The sequence below is a fragment of the Mercenaria mercenaria genome, chromosome 4 (assembly GCF_021730395.1).
Source record: "Mercenaria mercenaria strain notata chromosome 4, MADL_Memer_1, whole genome shotgun sequence".
NCBI lineage: Eukaryota > Metazoa > Mollusca > Bivalvia > Venerida > Veneridae > Mercenaria > Mercenaria mercenaria.
The window spans coordinates 36,466,249-36,487,435 of NC_069364.1; the positions used below are offsets into that span (position 1 = coordinate 36,466,249).

Consider the following 21,187-nt stretch of genomic DNA (forward strand, 5'->3'; position numbering starts at 1 on the left):
TTAACTTTCTTCATACTTCATAGAAAAATAATTGTACATATACTGCGATTTATTTCGAATTTCTACTTACCAACTTTCATTTTCCAATAAAATGAAATAGTTTCTGTGCTTTTTAAAAGAAATTAAAATGTTCACTTTCCTTAGTATTGGACCTTTAATGTGAAAGGGAATGTGATATAAATCTACACTAAATGAGAACAAATACGGGAAGTGAAATAAATACTGTGTGAAGAAAGAACCGATGTTTTAATAGTAAATGGTAGGGAAATTTTGATATATTCAGTAAACAATGTGAAAACAGTGTGATTAAAATCATTGGGCTAAATTTTATGCAAAAGGACATTATGTGATATAAATTGACATACTAAATGGGAATAGAAAGACTCAATGACATTGAGAAAAAGAAATTTTAAGAAGTTTTTATTTATTGTTGGAAGCTTGCTGTATAGATTCTGTATAGATAATGAAAATGAGCTTTCATAGCTTTTTTTCAATTGAAAAAATTGACATTGGATAATGCTGTACAACAATGTAGGGTTAACGCACGTTTTTTTGTGTAACAAGGGATTGGTTGGTGCACGAGCCCGTAGGGCGAGTGCACCAACATAGCCCGAGGGATTCTGCAGATGTTGTTTCACGAAACAAACTTGCGTTATCGCTATTCTTGCATAAAACACAACTTAATAGCTGGAAATATCAAAAAAACTAGACTATCCAGCTGACATTAGCAGATCGAAGTCGGCCGTTTCAGGTTGTTATGGACACATGTTTTATTTATGCATTTCCAGGGCATACAGAAACAGTGCGTATTTTATACATGTCGAACGGACATTCTTGTTGTGGTAATTTCTTTAATATTAAATATATGTAAAATAAGCATGACTTCCCCTTTTTCCGATATATCGGTAGGAACTTTAGCTTTAGAGGCTCGGAATTATGAGAAAAGGGCATAACCCTACACGGCATCCTGTCTTTACACAATTTGCAGGTGAGGTGCCGACAGAACACAATTCTGCTTGGTTTAAATTGATAGTCTGCCCCTTACGCTTTTTAAATGTAAATATTATCGTTTAATAGAAACTGGTATCAATACCTATATTCTTTATGTCGTTAAGAATGAAATCTCTAGGCCTATAACTAGAAAATTTTGCTTTGCACCCCACCCAATCGCGATCAAAGTTTGATAAACACAAAAATTTGAATTTTTCCAACATCGATATAATCAACTTAGATTGGATTTATAAACTCAAACATGGTTGGTGAGATCTACAAATAAATTGAAAAATATATAATAAATACCTTCTGTTCATCAAATGTTCATTAACTGTGGAAAAATCCTTCAAACTTTACGCTTCGTCATGTTTATGCTTTACATTACACACCATCACTGTATCAGTAGACTGCATAGATGTGTAAAGTAGACACATACATTTTTTAAAAGTTTTAGTGTAAGATTTAAAGTTAGCATGTCAACTTTCTCGACTCAAATTAATTTGGAAAACGAAATTGTATTTTTGTAAATTGTTGTTTGCCTATCATTTTCAGGGATTAAATCGCGGCGTGTAAACTTACTTTGAGTCTAATACGCGTAATAATACAATAATAAGGAACGTCAATTCAGTCGCGTATCAAGAGAGGTAGCGCTTATTACAAGTTAAAGTAAAGTTAGGTTGAAAAATGATATTTTTAATAAATATGCAGATGAAAAGATTTCATAAATCTCGGACCTTTCGACTTCGGCCAAAATTGATTCGGGACCCACAGCAGCATATTCAAAATGTTCACCAACAGCGCGTGCTCACGAGAATCTCCTTGTTTGTACACGTTTTTTCCCTGTTTGTGCATGCCCAAAATCGGCAAAAAACAAAGGTTTTATGCAAGAATGTTTGATTTTCAATGTTATGTCTATATTACACATGACTTTTTTATGCTTGCACATATTGCTTTGTATGTAAATATTTTGTATGTATATCTTTGTATGGATGTAAATATGTTATACTCTCCGATATTGGAGGAAGTAAAAGTTAATAATAACCGAACTGTTATTCAAGTTTCTAATCACTATGAAATTGAAAAGATAGAGGGTTTATGTTATAGCCCCACTAATACCAGCCTCTTTATGTGAGAAAACTAGGTAGGATCTTGTGTTGGTTCTTCCAAAGCCTCTTTCCGCTCATAAGTATCTGGAATACTGTTTCAATGGACAATATAGCCACCAAAAACAACGTCAGTTTAAATTATCATAATTATTTATTAATTGTATATCTTTTGTACGTAAATATAAAATACTTATTTAACTTGAACTCCTGTTTAAATAACACTTTACTCACACATAAATAATACTTGAGCAAATTGCAAGTATATATATATACGGATATACAAAACTAGAAACAATGTCAAAATGGTGATACCGTCACATAAAAAGCATAAAAAATGCCAACTATAAACATAGTAACATAAAATCCTTAAAATCTTGAGAAGAGTATTATAAAACAATTACAGATATACAAAGACTTATTATTCGCTCCAAAATATCACACAGACACATGGGGTCTGAAAAACATACCCCCTTTGCCAGACCCCCATATTAGCTACGCCCATACACAGTATTGTACATTCCGAGACATAAAACAATCGTACATATTACATTTTGTATAAAAGCTCACCTAGTTCGCAAACATGGTGTGGCGGATGAACTTTTTAAAACGTGATCCGATGAAGACTATTTATTTCGTATGATTGTTTTATGTCTCGGGATGTACCATAACGTTAAAATATACTGTACAGGGGGTAGCAGATAATGTTGGCCTGGCCAAGGGGGATAGGTTTACCAGACCCCATATACAAAATGTAGTGTAGTATTTTTTCAATGATACTGCAAAAAAAAACGTTTTCTGTTAAATGTTTCCATGAAGAAACTATCGAAACTATCGACTAAAAATGCGTCAGAAAGGTATATAGTAACATTTATTTAGAGTTCAATAATTAGTTTAAATTGTAGATGATGTTATTTGTTACTAAATGTTATGAACACTAGCAAATCTAGTACAGCAAAGTTTATCAAAGATACCTGGATCTGACATTCCCAATACGTTCTCTAACCTATTTTTGTATCCACTCATAAAACGAATAAACCGTCCTCCAAAAATTCTCCAGCCAAGTATCCAAACATCTTAGTTTTGTTCGAGTATCTCATTTGTGTTGTATTAGTGCACCCAAACCAACAAACAACCTCCATTCACAAAAAAATGCTATACTGTTCACTGGGAGTTTTTATCTTTAGCCAGTTTTAGAAATTTTATCATTACTTCATCAAGTCCATCTTCCTCTTATAATACCGAGAAAACTTCTGACAATAAATTTTCATTAATTGCTTCATCAGTCACATCAACGGGGACTACATGACACATGCACGTGTTGCATATCAGACTGCCAACAGTTAGTACGTGTTGCGTATCATAGCAAGTATCGTGTACCATTTCAATAGTTTGTCTATTTTTTGCAAGAATTCACGAAAAATCATAAAGAAACACTGTGCATGGTTACTATATGATAAAGATCTAACAGTTACAGATTGAAACAAGTTCGAAAAACTGCAAATTACATAGATTTTTGTGTGCAAAGAGTAATTACGTGTATCGTACCATTGCGTTTTTACAGAAATTTATCATCGGTTCGGTCAAAACCTCAAAGGTTACTCAGAAACTAGAAGAAACGTAGACAAGACACATACATTGCTGGGAAGAGCATTAAAATGCGCATAGACTGCGCTATAATAAGAGTAAAATAGATGCTGTAGTTTTTACTTACCTTTGAAAATTGGTAAAAAAGTAAAAAATCCGCCATGTTGATTTCCGTGTTCCCTACCATTTTGGGTCACGTGATTCCCCACACTGTCAGAATGTTACCCTGAATAAAATCTTGGACGAGTTCGATATTGGGTCACCTGGGGTCAAAAACCAGGTCACCAGGTCAAATCAAAGGAAAAGCTTGTTAACACTCTAGAGGTCACAATTTTGGCCCAATCTTTATGAAACTTGGTCAGAATGTTACCCTCAATAAAATCTTGGACGAGTTCGATATTGGGTCATCTGGGGTCAAAAACTAGGTCACCAGGTCAAATCAAAGAAAAAGCTTGTTAACACTCTAGAGGTCACATTTTTGGTCCAATCTTAATGAAACTTGGTCAGAATGTTACCCTTAATAAAATCTTGGACGAGTTCGATATTGGTTTATCTGGGGTTCAAAAACTAGGTCACCAGGTCAAATCAAAGGAAAAGCTTGTTAACACTGTAGAAGCCGCATTTATGTCTGTATCTTCATGAATCTTGGTCAGATTGTTAATATTGATGATCTTAAGGTCCAGTTTCAATCTGGGTCATGTAGGATAAAAAACTAGGTCACCAAGCCAAATCAAAGGAAAAGCTAGTTTACACTGTAGAGGCCAAATTTATGACCATATCTTAATGAAACTTGGTCAAAATGTTAATCTTGATGATCTATAGCTCAAGTTCAAATCTGGGTTAGGTGGGGTCAAAACCTAGGTCACTAGGTCATATCAAAGGAAAGGCTTGTTAACACTCTAGAAGCCACATTTATGACCATATCTTAATGAAACTTGGTCAGAATGTTAATCTTGATTCTGTAAGTCAGGTTCAAATCTGGGTCAGGTGGGATCTAAAACTAGGTCACTAGGTCAAATCAAAGGAAAAGCTTGTTAACACTCTAGAGGCCACATTTATGACTGTATCTTCATGAAACTTAGTCAGAATGTTAATCTTGGTGATCTTTAGGTCAAGTTTAAATCTGGGTCATGTCTGGTCAAAAACTAGGTCACTGGGTCAAATTGAAGGAAAAGCTATTTAACACTTAGAGGCCACATTTATGACCATATCTTAATGAAACTTGGTCAGAATGTTAATCTTGATGATCTTTAGGTCAGTAGGTCAGGTGAGCGATACAGGGCCTTCATGGCCCTCTTGTTTAGAGTTATGGCCCCTGAAATAGTCAAAAATGCACATTTTCACCTTGTGACACGCCTAGCTCAAAACTATTTGATATAGATTCATGAAACCTTGCATAAGGCTAAGTTTTAATCATGATGTGAACTTGCACACCTCCTATTTTTCATTTAGGTCCGCCCCCTATTTTCAGAGTTATGGCCCCTGAAATAGTCAAAAATGCACATTTTCACCTTGTGACATGCCTAGCTCAAAAAGTATTTCATATAAATTGATTAAACCTTGTATGAGTCTTTATCATGATATGAACTTGCGCACCTCCTATTTTTATGCCCCCAAAGGAAGGCATATTAGTTTTCAACTGTCCGTCCGTTCGTTAGTTCGTTCGTTCGTTACAATGTTAACTTTTTGCATGAAGGCACTTTACTCGTGAACCACTGTACCCAGGACTTTCAAACTTCACATGGTGATAGTACTTATTGAGTACACGACCCCTACTGACTTTGGGGTCACCAGGTCAAAGGTCAAGGCGCTGCAGGGACATTTGTCACTATTAGTGACAGCTCTTGTTTGTCTGGCTCCGCCCCCTATTTTCAAAGTTGTGGCCCCTGAAATAGTCAAAAATGCACATTTTCACCTTGTGACATGCCTAGCTCAAAAAGTATTTTCATATAGATCCATGAAACCTTGCATGAGTCTTAATAATGATATGAACTTGCGCACCTCCTATTTTTATTTGGGTCTGCCCCCTATTTTCAGAGTTATGGCCCCTGAAATAGTCAAAAATGCACTTTTTATGCCCCAAGCATCTACTGATGAGGGAGGCATATAGTGATTGTCCTGTCCGTCCGTGCATCTGTCCATACGAGGTTAACCAAATGGGACCGTTTCGTCTAGCATCAATACCCCTTACTAGAATGACTTGATACTTATGCAGATGTAACCTGTGACCATTCCTTATCTTCAGACATCACCTGACCTCAGTTTGACCTTGACCTTGACCTCATTTTGGACTTAGGTTGCTTTGTATGGGCCATCTTGGTTAACCAAATGGGACCGTTTCGTCTAGCATTAATACCCCTTACAAGAACGAATTGATACTAATACAGATGTAAACTGTGACCATTTCTCATCTTCAAACATCAACTGACCTCAGTTTGACCTTGACCTTGACCTAGTTTTGGACTTAGGTGCAAAATCTATCGACAAGGATGCCACTGGGGGCATCAAGCGTTTATTGAATGCAGCTTCTTGTTCACCTTGTGCTGCACCTAGCTCAAAAGTATTTAATATAAATGGTTAAAAGCTCCACCCCCTAAAGTTACGACCCCTGAAATAGTGAAAAAATGCACATTTTCAGCTAATTATGTGCCTAGCTCATAAAGTATTTAATGTAAATTCATGAAACCTTGCTTGAGTCTTTATCATGATGTGACTTGCACACTTGGCATTCTTCTTGAGAATCTTTGCACTTATTACAGAGTTATGGCCTTTGAAATAGCCAAAATAGTGGATTTTTTGTTTGTAATGCTCATAGCTCAAGAAGTATATGGCCTAGATTAATGAATCCTTTTCATAAAATGTTTGTTTAGGCAATACCCCATTAAGACTGCAAACATTTGAATTATTGTCCCTTATTTGTGACAAATGTACCAGTGGGGGGCACACCCTGTGTCCTACAGACACATTCTAGTTAAACAACTTTTACCGTGTCTTTTTAGCTCACCTGAGCACAAAGTGCTCAAAGGTGAGCTTTTGTGATCGCCCTATGTCCGTTGTCTGTCGTCATCCGTCGTCAACAATTTGACTTTTAACACTCTAGAGGTCACATTTTTGGCCCAATCTTAATGAAACTTAGTCAGAATGTTACCCTCAATAAAATCTTGGATGAATTCGATATTGGGTCATCTGGGGTCAAAAACTAGGTCACTAGGTCAAATTAAAGGAAAAGCTTGTTAACACTCTAGAAGTCAAAATTTTGGCCCAATCTTAATGAAACTTAGTCAGAATGTTACCCTCAATAAAATCTTGGACCAGTTAGATATTGGGTCATCTGGGGTCAAAAACTAGGTCACCAGGTCAAATCAAAGAAAAAGCTTGTTAACACTCCAGAGGTCACATTTTTGGCCCAATCTTAATGAAACTTGGTCAGAATGTTACACTCAATAAAATCTTGGACGAGTTTGAAATTGGGTCATCTGGGTTCAAAAACTAGGTCACCAGGTCAAATCAAAGGAAAAGCTTGTTAACAGTCTAGAGGTCACAATTTTGCCCCGAACTTAATGAAACTTGGTCAAAGTGTTATCCTCAATAAAGTCTTAGACGAATTCGATATTGGGTAATCTGGGATCAAAAACTAGGTCACCAGGTCAAATCAAAGGAACAGTTTGTTAACACTGTAGAGGCCACATTTATGACTAACTTCATGAAACTTGGTCAGAATGTTAATCTTGATGATCTCAAGGTCCAGTTTGAATCTGGGTCATGTAGGATAAAAAACTAGGTTACCCGGTCAAATCAAAGGAAAAGCTAGTTTACACTGTAGAGGCCACATTTATGACCATATCTTAATGAAACTTGGTCAAAATGTTAATCTTGATGATCTATAGGTCAAGTTCAGATTTGGGTTAGGTTGGAACAAAAACTAGGTCACTAGGTCAAATCAGAGGAAAAGCTTATTAACACTCTAGAGGCCAATTTATGACTGTATCTTCATGAAACTCAGTCAGAATGTTAAACTTGATGATCTTTAGGTCAGGATTGAATCTTGGTCATGTTTGGTCAAAAACTAGGTCGCCGGGTCAAATCAAAGGAAAAGCTTGTTCTATAGGTCAAGTTCAAATCTGGTTCAGGTGGGTTCAAAAACATGGTCACTAGTTCAAATCAAAGGAAAAGCTTGTTAACACTGTAGAGGCCACATTTATGACTGTATCTTCATGAAACTTGGTCAGAATTTTAATCTTGATGATCTCAAGGTCCAGTTTGAATCTGGGTCATGTAGGATCAAAAACTAGGTCACCCGGTCAAAGCAAAGGAAAAGCTAGTTTACACTGTAGAAGCCACATTTATGACCATATCTTAATGAAACTTGGTCAGAATGTTAATCTTGATGATCTATAGGTCAAGAACAAATCTGGGTCAGGTTGGATCAAAAACTAGGTCACTAGGTCAAATTAAAGGAAAAGCTTATTAACACTCTAGAGGCCGCATTTATGACTGTATCTTCATGAAACTCAGTCAGATTGTTAAACTTGATAATCTTTAGGTCAGTTTTGTATCTGGGTCATGTTGGGTCAAAAACTAGGTCGCCGGGTCAAATCAAAGGAAAAGCTAGTTAACACTTTAGGGGCCACATTAATGATCATATCTTAATGAAACTTGGTCAGAATGTTAATCTTGATGATCTATAGGTCAAGTTCAAATCTGGGTCAGGTGGGGTCAAAAACTAGGTCACTAGTTCAAATCAAAGGAAAAGCTTGTTAACACTGTAGAGGCCACATTTATGACTGTATCTTCATGAAACTTAGTCAGAATGTTAAACTTGATGATCTTTAGGTCATGTTTGAATATGGGTCATGTTGGGTTTAAAACTAGGTCACAGGGTCAAATCAAAGGAAAAGCTAGTTAACAATTTAGGGAATTTAGGGGCCACATTTATGACCATATCTTAATGAAACTTGGTCAGAATGTTAATCTTGATGATCTGTAGGTCTAGTTCAAATCTGGTTCAGGTGGGGTTGGGTTGTAAACTAGGTCACTAGGTCAAATCTAAGGAAATGCTTGTTAACATTCTAGAGGCCATATTTATGACTGTATCTTCATAAATCTTAGTCAAAATGTTAAACTTGATGATTTTTAGATCAAGTTCGTATCTGGGTCATGTCGACTCAAAAACTAGGTCACGGGGTCAAATCAAAGGAAAAAGCTAGTTAACACTTTAGAGCCACATTTATGACCATATCTTAATGAAACTTGGTCAGAATGTTAATCTTGATTATCTTTAGGTCAATAGGTCAGGTGAGCAATACAGGGCCTTCATGGCCCTCTTGTTTTTTTAATTTTGTATAAATTATGTTTTTTCCTCCAGCTTAAACAGAGACAAATTTCAAAGTGATAACCATTGCGCAAAACAATCGCAGAGAATTCATTTTACCAGATATTTTGCTAAAAGAAACCTCAAAAGTATTGCGTAACTATTATAAAACACAAAATTAAACTGTCGGTAACAATTTTTTCTGGGGAGCCTCAAGTATAAGGATTTAATCGGACAGAAATTAAGCTCCAAGGCCACACCAAATTGAAAAGTTGTTCATCGAATTGTTTTTCTGGAAAAATTGAGGCGGCGAGCAAAAAAATAATTTAAATACAGTCAAAACTCGGTATCTTGAATTTCAAGGGTCCATGCATTTCAGTTCGAGATAACCGAAATTCAAGTTATTGGGAGGGACGGTTATGTATGTGATGATGAAAATAATGTTGATTCCAACACTTTTTTTAATCTCCAGCTACTAGGCACACTATGAATATAATATTTCTTGCAATAACTCTTTTAAAACGTAACACAAAATCATTATTATAAACATAATCAGAAATTCACAATATATACATGCATACACATCAGGTAACATTTCCGGCATATGGGCATCAGTCATACATAAATATTCAGCACATTTGATTAATATTATTACAGAACATGTAATAAATGAATATGATACACAAATGATGAAAAAATAACGTACAGTATGATAAGGGCTTAACTAACAAACGAAATTTGGTAAACCGTAAGTCGACACATTTATTCATTTCGTCTATCTCTATTTCTTGGCATGTGCAAACAAGTATGACAGCATCTCACATTAATAATCGCCGCATCTTTAATACTTCGGAATTACAGCTTATTACTGGTTAGGCAACCTTAATCACAATGAAATGTGTGAATTTTTATCGCATGTTTTTCTCACTGCGACTTACCGAGTTTACAATGCACTTGAATTTTATTGACGGAACTGAAAATCCCTTTCGACACATCCAGAGTCTCGGTAAGTCAAAATTTGACATACCGTATTTTCCCGAATTAAGGCCCCCCCTCTAATTAACGCCCCCACCCATTTTGGAGGGGAAAAAAGTCAACAAGAACGGGAAAAAATCACCTACCTCATTTTTATAAGTCCACATAATAAGTAATTTACAGTACTGAAGTCCAATGTATTAAAAATTAAACACACTTTTAAACAGTCCATGTACCGTAAGTCCAAAACATTTGTACTAAGTACGGTACTTAACAGAAAATTAAACGGTAAATACATTTTTGATTTGTTTTTACACCACTCGCGCACACGCTTCCTGCCGACTTTAAACAAACTTGCAGCAATGTGTTTACGATATACCCTTTTCTTCGGCAGTTTTAAGAACGTTTAATTTAAAAGCAGGCACAGCAGCGTGTCAAACCATTGACATTGTGTATTGAGCAATTAGCTACCCGCATGTACTAAGGAAAATGTTATCGGAGTACACAGCTGTTTGGGTCATGACGTAATGTGTAGTGTCGCGAGCGTGTCAAAAAGCCAGACATGAAATACACGAGGTACCGTATTTACATGCATAAAAGACACACTGCATTAAATTGGATGCCAAATAATTACGTTTTGGGGGGATTAAACAACACAGAAACACTTTACAGCTAGTTTGAACGATGTTTTTAAGTTTTGTAAAAAAATTTTCATTTTTTATTTTTTTACCTCAAATAAACGCCCCCTCTTTGGAAAATGTAACGCCCCCGGGGGCGTTAATACGGGAAAATACGGTAAACGGAGTTGAATTACATATATAAAGAAGGAAATTTGACGGGGCTTGAAAATTTCTTTGACTTAAGCGGAATTTCGAGGTAAGCGAGTTTGAGAAACCGAGTTTCAACTGTATTTGTTTTTGTTTTTGAGAAAATCAGGAGCAAGCGAAGAGCCAAGAAATATATTTGTCTTGTTTTGGCTCTCGATTAACTAATAAAAACCTTAAAGTAGAATGTATAGCCCTTTTACGTTAGAAATAATTCACCAGGGATTTGAGAAAACAAGGGTACATTTTGGTTTGGGTACATTTGACCTGCAGATGCACAACAAAGCAAATTCATGGAAAAAGGTATTAACATTAGCATGCAGTACAGTGTAATCAAATAATGTATGCTTTTGAAAATGCTATTAGAAAATATGTAATATACAACAGTGCATAAGTCTACACCAGGAGAAACAATCCTGATAACTCTGATTTGAATTAAGACAGAGTTATGCCATTTTTAGCTCACCTTAGCACGAAGTGCTCAAAGGTGAGCTTTAGTGATCGCCCTGTGTCCGTCGTCCGTCCATCCGTCCGTCCGTCGTCAACAATTTGACTGTTAACACTCTAGAGGTCACATTTTTGGACTAATCTTAATGAAACTTGGTCAGAATGTTACCCTTAATAAAATCTTGGACGAGTTCGATATTGGGTCATCTGGGGTCAAAAACTAGGTCACCAGGTCAAATCAAAGGAAAAGCTTGTTAACACTCTAGAGGTCACAATTTTGGCCCAGTCTTTATGAAACTTGGTCAGAATGTTACCCTCAATAAAATTTTGGACGAGTTCGATATTGGGTCATCTGGGGTCAAAAACTAGGTCACCAGGTCAAATCAAAGAAAAAGCTTGTTAACACTCTAGAGGTCACATTTTGGGCCCAATCTTAATGAAAATTGGTCAGAATGTTACCTTTAATAAAATCTTGGACAAGTTCGATATTGGGTCATCTGGGTTCAAAAACTAGGTCACCAGGTCAAATCAAAGGAAAAGCTTGTTAACACTGTAGAAGCCGCATTTATGACTGTATCTTCATGAAACTTGGTCAGATTGTTAATATTGATGATCTTTAGGTCCAGTTTGAATCTGGGTCATGTAGGATAAAAAACTAGGTCACCAAGCCAAATCAAAGGAAAAGCTAGTTTACACTGTAGAGGCCACATTTATGACCATATCTTATTGAAACTTGGTCAAAATGTTAATCTTGATGATCTATAGCATAAGTTCAAATCTGGGTTAGGTGGGGTCAAAAACTAGGTCATATCAAAGGAAAAGCTTGTTAACACTCTAGAGGCCAGATTTATGACTATATCTTCATGAAACTTAGTCAGAATGTTAAACTTGATGATCTTTAGGATAATTTTGAATCTGGGTCATGTAGGGTCAAAACCTAGGTCACGGGGTCAAATCAAAGGAAAAGCTAGTTAACACTGTAGAGGCAACATTTATGACCATATCTTAATGAAACTTGGTCAGAATGTTAATCTTGATGATCTTTAGGTCAAGTTTAAATCTGGGTCAGATGGGGTCAAAAACTAGGTCACTAGGTGATATCAAAGGAAAAGCTTGTTAACACTCTAGAGGCCACATTTATGACTATATCTTCATGAAACTTAGTCAGAATGTTAAACTTGATGATCTTTAGGTCAAGTTTGAATCTGGGTCATGTCGGGTTAAAAACTAGGTCACGGGGGTCAAATCAAAGGAATAGCTAGTTAACACTTTAGAGGCCACATTTATGACCATATCTTAATGAAACTTGGTCAGAATGTTAATCTTGATGATCTATAGGTTAAGTTTAAATCTGGGTCAGGTGTGTTAAAAAACTAGGTCACTAGGTCAAATCAAAGGAAAAGCTTGTTAATACTCTAGAGGCCACATTTATGACTGTATCTTCATGAAACTTAATCAGAATGTTAATCTTGATGATCTTTAGGTCAGGTTTAAATCTGGGTCATGTGGGGGCAAAAACTAGGTCACGGGTCAAATCAAAGGAAAAACTAGTTAACACTTTAGAGGCTACATTTATGACCATATCTTAATGAAACTTGGTCAGAATGTTGATCTTGATGATCTTTAGGTCAATAGGTCAGGTGAGCAATACAGGGCCTTCATGGCCCTCTTGTTAAACTTAGATTTTTTGGTTAAAATTCATATTACATCCAATATCTGTTACTCTGTTACTTTCAAAGTTATTGACTGTTATGTCTTTTACTGGCAAAGCTCTAATTCAGAGTCAAGCACTGAGAAATGTCGAGCATGCTGTCTTACGGCCAGCTCCGTCTTGTTCTAACTTTAAACTTCCTTAACAGATTAAATTTGTAGAAACAAAGTTTCAATTAAGGTCTGAAATGGTGAATAATGTGCATTAACATTATTTTACTCAAGGACTGAAAAGTTTGAAGCTTTAAATTGGTCTGAACACAACTCATAATGTAAATTCCATACCCCACCCACTTTCGTATAAAAATGCTGATCATTTTGACAGGAAAAACAGAAAACAGAAAAGTGACATGCATCAATATGTATGTACCCTTACCAAAATAATGTACATTGATGTTATCAAATAAATTAGTGTGTGTTTTCATCCAATTTTCAATGAAATAAGTCCGATTTTAGTATCAATTCAATTTGGTAAACATTGGAAGAAAATGGCAAACTGCATAAGGGGAAGTAACTTTAATGCAGCTAGATGGAAGTGTCCTCATATATTATAGACGAAAGGTATTATTTGTTATTAAATTACATTTTAGAACAATCTGGAACTGGAATTATAAGCATTTGTACACTGTAACGTCCGTAAAAGTAGCGCACCAAAACTTTTACCTTGAATTTTTTCAATGGGGCGAACGCAAGACAAAAACAAAAAGAATATTTTTTTTGTGTTTCTGAAAATATACGAGCGGCAAATCCGATGAACAACTTTTTAATTTGGTGTGGCCCAACACTGAAAAAATATGGCCTTGGTCTTTGCATTCAAAAAGAACCATAGGGCAGAAGTAAAACCTGCCTACATTTCTTCCAAACTTTGTAAACTAAAGAATAAATGCAAAATCAAGAACTTTTACAAAATGTAACTAAGTATTTTCAAAGATGTCTAAACCTTCACCCTTTTGTATCAGAGGTTAAATTCATTTTAAACAGCAAAAACTGCCTAATCAAATGAAAGATTACCCCTTTTGTACAACAAATCAATGATAATAAGTCTTCAAAATACAGTTTATCTTACTAGATAAAAGAAATATAATGAAAAAGTTTGGTCCTAGTGGGGCTTGAACCTATGCCCTCCTGAAAAATTAGATAAAGTAGTCTTATGGTAGGAGTTGAATACCCTTCAAAAAAGGAGGTACACTATTACGGGTCCGTCAATTTTCCAAAACGTCGTATTAGGGAAGGAAAAGGACTAGACAATAATCATTAACAGTCCTGTTTGTAGCGGGGTTCGAGCCCAAGATTTCCCTCATACCGACAAGAAAATCGCGAAAATCACCCCATCTGATCAGTGTTCATACATGATGTGGGGGGGGGGGGGGGGGGGGGATTTGCATATAGAAGTATAGATGTTGTGTTTGTTACCTTTATATTTTATCTGATATTACGTCCCTCAATGTTTATTATCGCTTCTTTATAAACATATATAAACGTTTATGGCACGCCAATTGTCCAATAATACAGTAAACCAAGGTTAACGGTTGAAAAACTAGGATTAGCAATCGATAAACTAGGTTTTTGGAATACTAACCTATATTTTCGAGCGAAAACATAAGATAATGGGCATAAACCATAGTTTATGCCCGTGAACCCAGGTTTATGTTTTTCAGTTGAACAATGAATTTCGGTCATTATTCTAAGTTAACGAGGGTGAACCTATGTTTACGAAAGTGAACATTATGTTAACAACTGTGAACTTAGGTTTACAACCGTAAACATAGGTTCACGCTTGTGAACATAGGATAATGACCGAAAATCATAGTTTTGTTCGAGAAACAAGTTAATCGGACGTAAACCTAGGTTCACGTTTGTGTTTATGCTCGTAAACCCAAGTTCACGGTCGTAAACATAGGTTCACGTCTGTAAACAATGATTCTCGGCAATCCAGTTATCCAATAATTACGTTCTTGGGCGAAAAACTACTAGGATTATCGAATACTAACATATATTTTCGAACGAAAACATATGATAAATGGGCGTAAACCATAGTTTACGCTCTTGAACCCATGTTTACGTTTGATAAACTAGGTTTCTAGATTGAACTCTAACTTGGATATACGAACATGAGCCTATGTTCACGAGCGTGAACTATGGTATACAACGTTATCCTATGTTTTCGCTCGAAAGAATAGGTTAACTCGAAAAACCTAGTCTATCCATAGTAAATCCTAGTTTTTCGACAGTGAACCTGGGATCATGTAATTATTGGACAATTTCCATACATGTCACGTCTGTAAAGTATGGTTCATGATAATAAACCTAGGCTCACGGTCATAAACTGGGGTTCACGTTCGTAAACGTAGATATAGGTTCACGGCTGTAAACCCATGTTCATGCCTGAAATTTCATAGTTGATTCTTTAATCTTAATATATCGACCGTAAACCATGTTTTACATTTGATAAACTAGGATTCTCGAATAAACTACAAATTTCATTTGTTATCCTATGTTTACGGTCATTATCCTATGTACGCTTATGAAGCCCAGTTCACGCTTGTAAACTATAGTTTATGAACGTGAACCTATGTTTATTATCCTATGTTTTCGCTGGAAAATATAAGTTAGTATTCGAAAAACCTGGTTTTACGTTCGAAAAACCTAGTTTATCGATCGTTAATCTGTGGTTCACGTAATTATTGGGCAAATTGGCGTGCCATAAACATTTTAAAGCAATTTCATTGTTCCTAAGATAGTCTCCTAAACACGGTATATTGATATGAGATTTTACTTATTTATATGCAAGTCCATGCTATATTAAAGTCAACGAATCAACTTGGCTTTTTAGTGTTAAGTTTGAAACCATGGTGGGGGCCAATGATAAGGTTAAAAAAAGGTAGCATAATCCAGTTTAAATTAACCTATGGTGTGTTTGCCACAGACATTTTTACAAGACAGTGCCGACTGTGTTCCTTTCATTGTTCATTTTGCCCTTGTTTATCCCCCCGCCAAAGGCGAAGGGGATATTAGAAATGCTCTCCGTCCGTGTGTGTGTGCGTCCGTCTGCAACGATCTTTGTCCGGAGCATAACTCCAAAAGTACTGGAGGGATTTTCTTCAAACTTCATACACTGATAGAACACATTGGGAGGAAGTGCATTGCGCAAGAACAATAACTCTACCTTGCCTAATTTTTGAGTTATTCCCCTTTATCTTATTTTCTTAAAAAATTTGTCCAGAGCATTACTCTAAATGTACTGGAGGAATTTTCTTCAAACTTCATACACTGATAGAACACATTGGGAGGAAGTGCAATGTGCAAGAACAATAACTCTACCTTGCCTATTTTTTGAGTTATTCCCCTTTATCATATTTTCTTAAAAAATTTTGTCCGGAGCATATCTTCTTCATGCATGGAGGGATTTTGATATATCTTGGCACAAATGTTCACCACCACAAGGCGGAGTGTCATGCGTAAGAACCAGGTCCCTAGGTCTAAGGTCAAGGTCACACTTAGAGGTCAAAGGATACAAGAATGAAAACCTTGTCCGGAGCATTTCTTCTTCATGCATAGAGGGATTTTGATATAACTTGGCACAAATGTTCACCACCATGAGACGGAGTGTCATGCGCAGTTCCCTTTAGAATTACTTCCCTTTGTTGTTACTTTAAATAGCTTTTATTGTAACTTTTTCATTACTAATCGTAGGGAAAAATCGAGACCACTTTTCTGTTGTACAACATGCATGCTACATCCAATTTTGAGGTGTATTTTGACCAATCTCTACCTGGTTAAGATTTTTATGTGGACTTACATTTTTTTTAATTTTTTTTTTTAAATTAACTTCCCTTAGTTGGTACTATAAATAACTTATATTGTAACATTTTTATAATTGACCATAGGGAAAAAACAAGACCACTTTTCTGTGGTACAACATAGACGTTACTTTCCAATTTTAGGTCTATTTTAAGGTATCTCTACCTGGTAAGGAGTTTTTTTTGTGGACTTAGAAGAACAAAAGACTTACAATGATTACTTAACAACCACAAAATTAAAATTCCATTTGCAAATACAGCTGCTAGAGTAAAGAAATTTGCTGTGATGGGCGTATATTGTGACATTCTGGCACTCTTGTTCCCTGTTAGCTTTTCATTCCTTCTTTTTACAGTAGCCATATAGAAAAACATCATAGCTATACTGTTCATGAAAATTAATAAAATTTAGCAGTAAACCACCTCACCACTGACACATCTTTTAAACCCCAGATGCGGACCACAACTAACAGTTCTTCAAAGCTTTCCCCAAAATTAATACTTCCAGACACTAACTTGCCAGGAACTTTAGCCTTCATTTATAATATGCCTGGCGGGGGGATTAGCCATGTCTAACATGGCTCTTGTTTGTCTATAATTTTCATTCCATTTATATTTTGAAGATAATTATGTTTATGTATACAAATCATACATACACTGTTACGGGGTTGTGGTTTGATTGGATTGCGTTCTCGGAACCTGACTTTTTTTTGTAAGATATTAAACTTTGCAGTTTCAGATTCCCAAGTGAGAATTATGTGCTGTTTGTCTCACTAATTACCCCCAATGAAGCAAACACAATGTATTTTTTCACTATCTATAGTCTGTAATATCCTTACACTACCTTCACAAGTTAATCAAGATGGTCCATCACAATAATACCCTATACTTGCCTTAGTTTGATATGGAAAACCCATAATATCATAAGATTTTGCAAACATCTTTCCTGCTCAGTTTTCATCGTGGTAGCCAGCCTTTCTGTACTTTCGGTGCTTTGATTAAACACTGTCAGCATGTTTCCTTCTAACCTTCTAGTTGTTTTTAATGAAACTTCACAATTGGTTTGTGTTAGTACTGTTCAAAAAATCAAAAAAATATTATTTCAGGTGAACTAAAATGCTCTGACACTGGGTTCTGTGGAAGTTGTTTATTAGCTGATGGAACACTTGCTGTACCAGGCTTCAACCAATCAGAAGTGGATGTGTATGACCTTAACACTGTGAAAGTCATTTCTCAGCTTAAGCATGACAATTCAAACAAAAAATGTGGTAAGTCCATGTTTAGTATTTGATTTCATAAAATAAGTGTGTTATTTAATGCATGAAAAAAGTTTCAAGGATTATCGAAGCAATGACATAAGCAAACAGATGAATGGATTTTAGCTGATCTGTTCAGATAGGCTATTGGTGTAGGTGGATGTGGTCCATCGTCTTTAACTCATTGTCTGCAAATTACATAAACATCTTTTTCTCTGAAACTACTGGTCAGAATTAAATTTAGGGGTTGCTAGAGTGAAAAATAGAAAAGCTTTTAAAGGACTTCTTCTCATGAACCGCTGAATAGATCTTCATCAAAATCTGTAGCATTGTTTAAAGTTCCTCTCCAAATTCATATCAAATGAGGACAGAAAGCCGCTTTTAGGGGCCATTAGAGCTTTTACCTTTAAACTATTTCTTTTCATGAATCACTCATGGATCTTCATCAGACTTGGTCTTAGCACCATTTTTAGCTCGACTATTCGAAGAATAGAGGAGCTATCCTACTCGCCCCGGCATCGGCGTGAGCGTTAGTGTGAGCGTCACACAAATGTTAAAGTTTGCGTACCACCCCAAATATTTTCAAAGTCCATTGAGATATTGCTTTCATATTTTGCATCCTTGTTTACCATCATGACCCCAGTCTGTAAAAAGGTGGAGGCAACTCTATCAAGCATTTTGACTGAATTATGGCCCCTTTTCGACTTAGAATATGCTTATTGTAATGTTAAAGTTTTACTCATTGCTTATATTATACTATCAAGCACTGAGAATAGTCGAGCGCGCTGTCCACTGACAGCTCTTGTTAAGTCTTCTCCCAAGTTTTTGTTTTGTTGGGACAGTTGGCCCCTTTTGGGGCTGCAAGAGCTAAAAACAAACTTCTTTTGATAAACATCATCAAGGATCATCAAGCTTGTTCTGTAACATCTGGAGATACACTTGACCAAAGTTTCAAGAAAATCCTTCAGAGTTATGGCCCTTGAATTGGTCAAAATTGACAGTGTCTGCTCGAGAACTACAGTATTTTTTTCTTTGATATAATGCCACATACCTCCGAGGAAAGAAGTATTTGTTATTGCGCGAGTTCTGCTGAGAGGCAAGGAGAGGGGGAGCCTGGATAGTGTGATGTAGTTGAATGCTCCACAACTGGTCCCTCTCCTCTCGCTTGCTTCGTTTCACAATATTCCCCGGCTTCAGGGTCCGTCCAGTGGCCTTCTTGTGTTATGTTGTCACTGAATTTAAGAGGGCTGATACGGAACCAGCCCTTGTAAATTTAATGTTTATTTTTCCACCACAAGTATATACAAAAACCTTCCCCCCCCCGCCCACACTCCTCCACACTCACGGTGAAAAAAATGGTTTGCTGAAAATTATATAATATTTCAAGCTCCTATTGTTTATATTATCGATTAAAATTTTACAATTTATATATTGAAGAAACCTTATAAAACTATACAAATTTTAAGCAATATATATATATAGGCCAATTTCAGACCATGATTTTAAAAATTAGGAGGCAGATCCTTGCACACACTTTACATTTCGACAAAGATGGTCACCAGTTTTTGAGTCGGCTAAAGGCTGAAAGCCTTTTGACGAGTCCTTGCTATCCAACGATTCTCTAAATGGACCAAATAACACAGTGAACGGATGTAGTTCCATTAGATTTCTCAAACTTCAAACAGTTCACTGCATGAATGAAGTTAAGTTGTGTCAATTCCCTTTGCTATGACCAATATACGATGTAATCTATCATATTTATGACTTGTAATTGTGCAATTCTCGAATGTAACTCATTAAGCATAAATGTGCATTTTAAGAATTGCGCAGGCTTACAAAGCTTGGGTAACATCCAGCGAAAGACAAAAAATAGTTCCAGCAGGGCTCCAGATAAGATGCGTATTAGCGTAAATTACGTATAGAAATAATGCAAATATGCATGTCTAATAATTTCTAAGCGTATAAAAACGTATATAAAATTACAGAAACGCACACAATGCTTTTTTAAAAACAAAATCTGAATCGTCTGGATGCATTAGGTAACATAGCCGATCAGCCTTAATTCTCCCACATTGAACGTAAACACGCATCGTATGATTTCTATAAACTTTGCATGGGTTGAATTTTGCAGTCAGTAAACGGATTAATAATCGGAAGAAGAAGCTCTTACTGGTTTGTTTAGTTACTACTGATATTAAAAATGATTTTAATTTTTATTTTTCGAGAAATAAACAAATCGGCGAAACATTAAATTGTATTTTCTTGTAGTTTTTGAAATCGAAAGTAGATCATCTATGTTTGGCAAACGAAACAGCCTTTTTATGAAAAGATGTAAATAAGAGGTAATTTAACCGTAAACTTCAATGTCAGATACTGCCAATTGCTGCTAAATGTCTTCGTATCATCACAATTTGTAAAATATATTGTTCAAACTGGAGAAAAGTGTAATCGTATCCGGATATAATATTTTGGGTAAATATCGAGCTGTGTTATGAAGTTTTAAGAAAAAAACTAAAAACAAACTGAAACTGGTAGACTATACTGTCAGTACATCAATCATTAGCCGACTCAGGCCATTCAGGCCTTTGATTACTATATTATTTTTAACTATAATTTTAGAACAGAATTTTAAAGATGTTTTGGCACAAATAAAATTCAAAATTCTGAGTCTTTTTGTTTTCGTTTTTTGGCAAAGGCTGACACTGATTTGATCAAATTTACTAATTTTATCAAATTTTACTCAATTTTAACAAATTTTGAACAGTATAAACTTTAATCTAAATAAAACTAATAGAAATGACCTCAAAAAATAGCTTTTTAAATGACACTATAAGAACATTACAAAATAAACATTAAAAGTTAGGCCAGCATTCTTTTATGTATGTGTTAGGGACCTATGGTGGCATACAGCGCACGGTCCTGGACACCAGGTATATGAAAGAAGCCACCATAGGAAAGTCCAGTAGTGATGATGTACAGTACAAAACCAGAAGACACCAGGAAGAAGGTAAATAAAGTAAAACAAAATAGGTAATCTTTTAGTTCAACAATACACTGCGTAATTTAGGCGTTATGTACACACAAAAAACACGCGTAGTGCATTCATTATTTAATATTATCACCTGCAACTTTCAGCACCGCTAGAAAATAAACATAGCTTGAATTCTGTAGCAGTTTTGATACG

General features: G+C 35.7%; 1 protein-coding gene across 9 annotated transcripts in view; it reads left to right on the plus strand.

Annotated features, from left to right (window-relative positions):
- Positions 1–21,187, plus strand: part of LOC123551449 (guanine nucleotide-binding protein subunit beta-like protein 1) — a 182,105-nt gene that overhangs the window by 90,363 nt on the left and 70,555 nt on the right. For 7 of the 9 annotated variants that reach the window (XR_006686410.2, XM_045340396.2, XM_045340394.2 and 4 more), the window contains one exon: positions 17,854–18,015. The exons of the other annotated variants lie outside the window; for them this stretch is intronic. Coding sequence is in view for 4 of the 7 variants with exons in the window: in XM_045340396.2 (XP_045196331.1) it covers positions 17,854–18,015 (162 nt within the window). In the remaining 3 variants the exon portion in view is untranslated. The remainder of the gene's footprint in view (positions 1–17,853; positions 18,016–21,187) is intronic. 9 annotated transcript variants of the gene reach the window in all.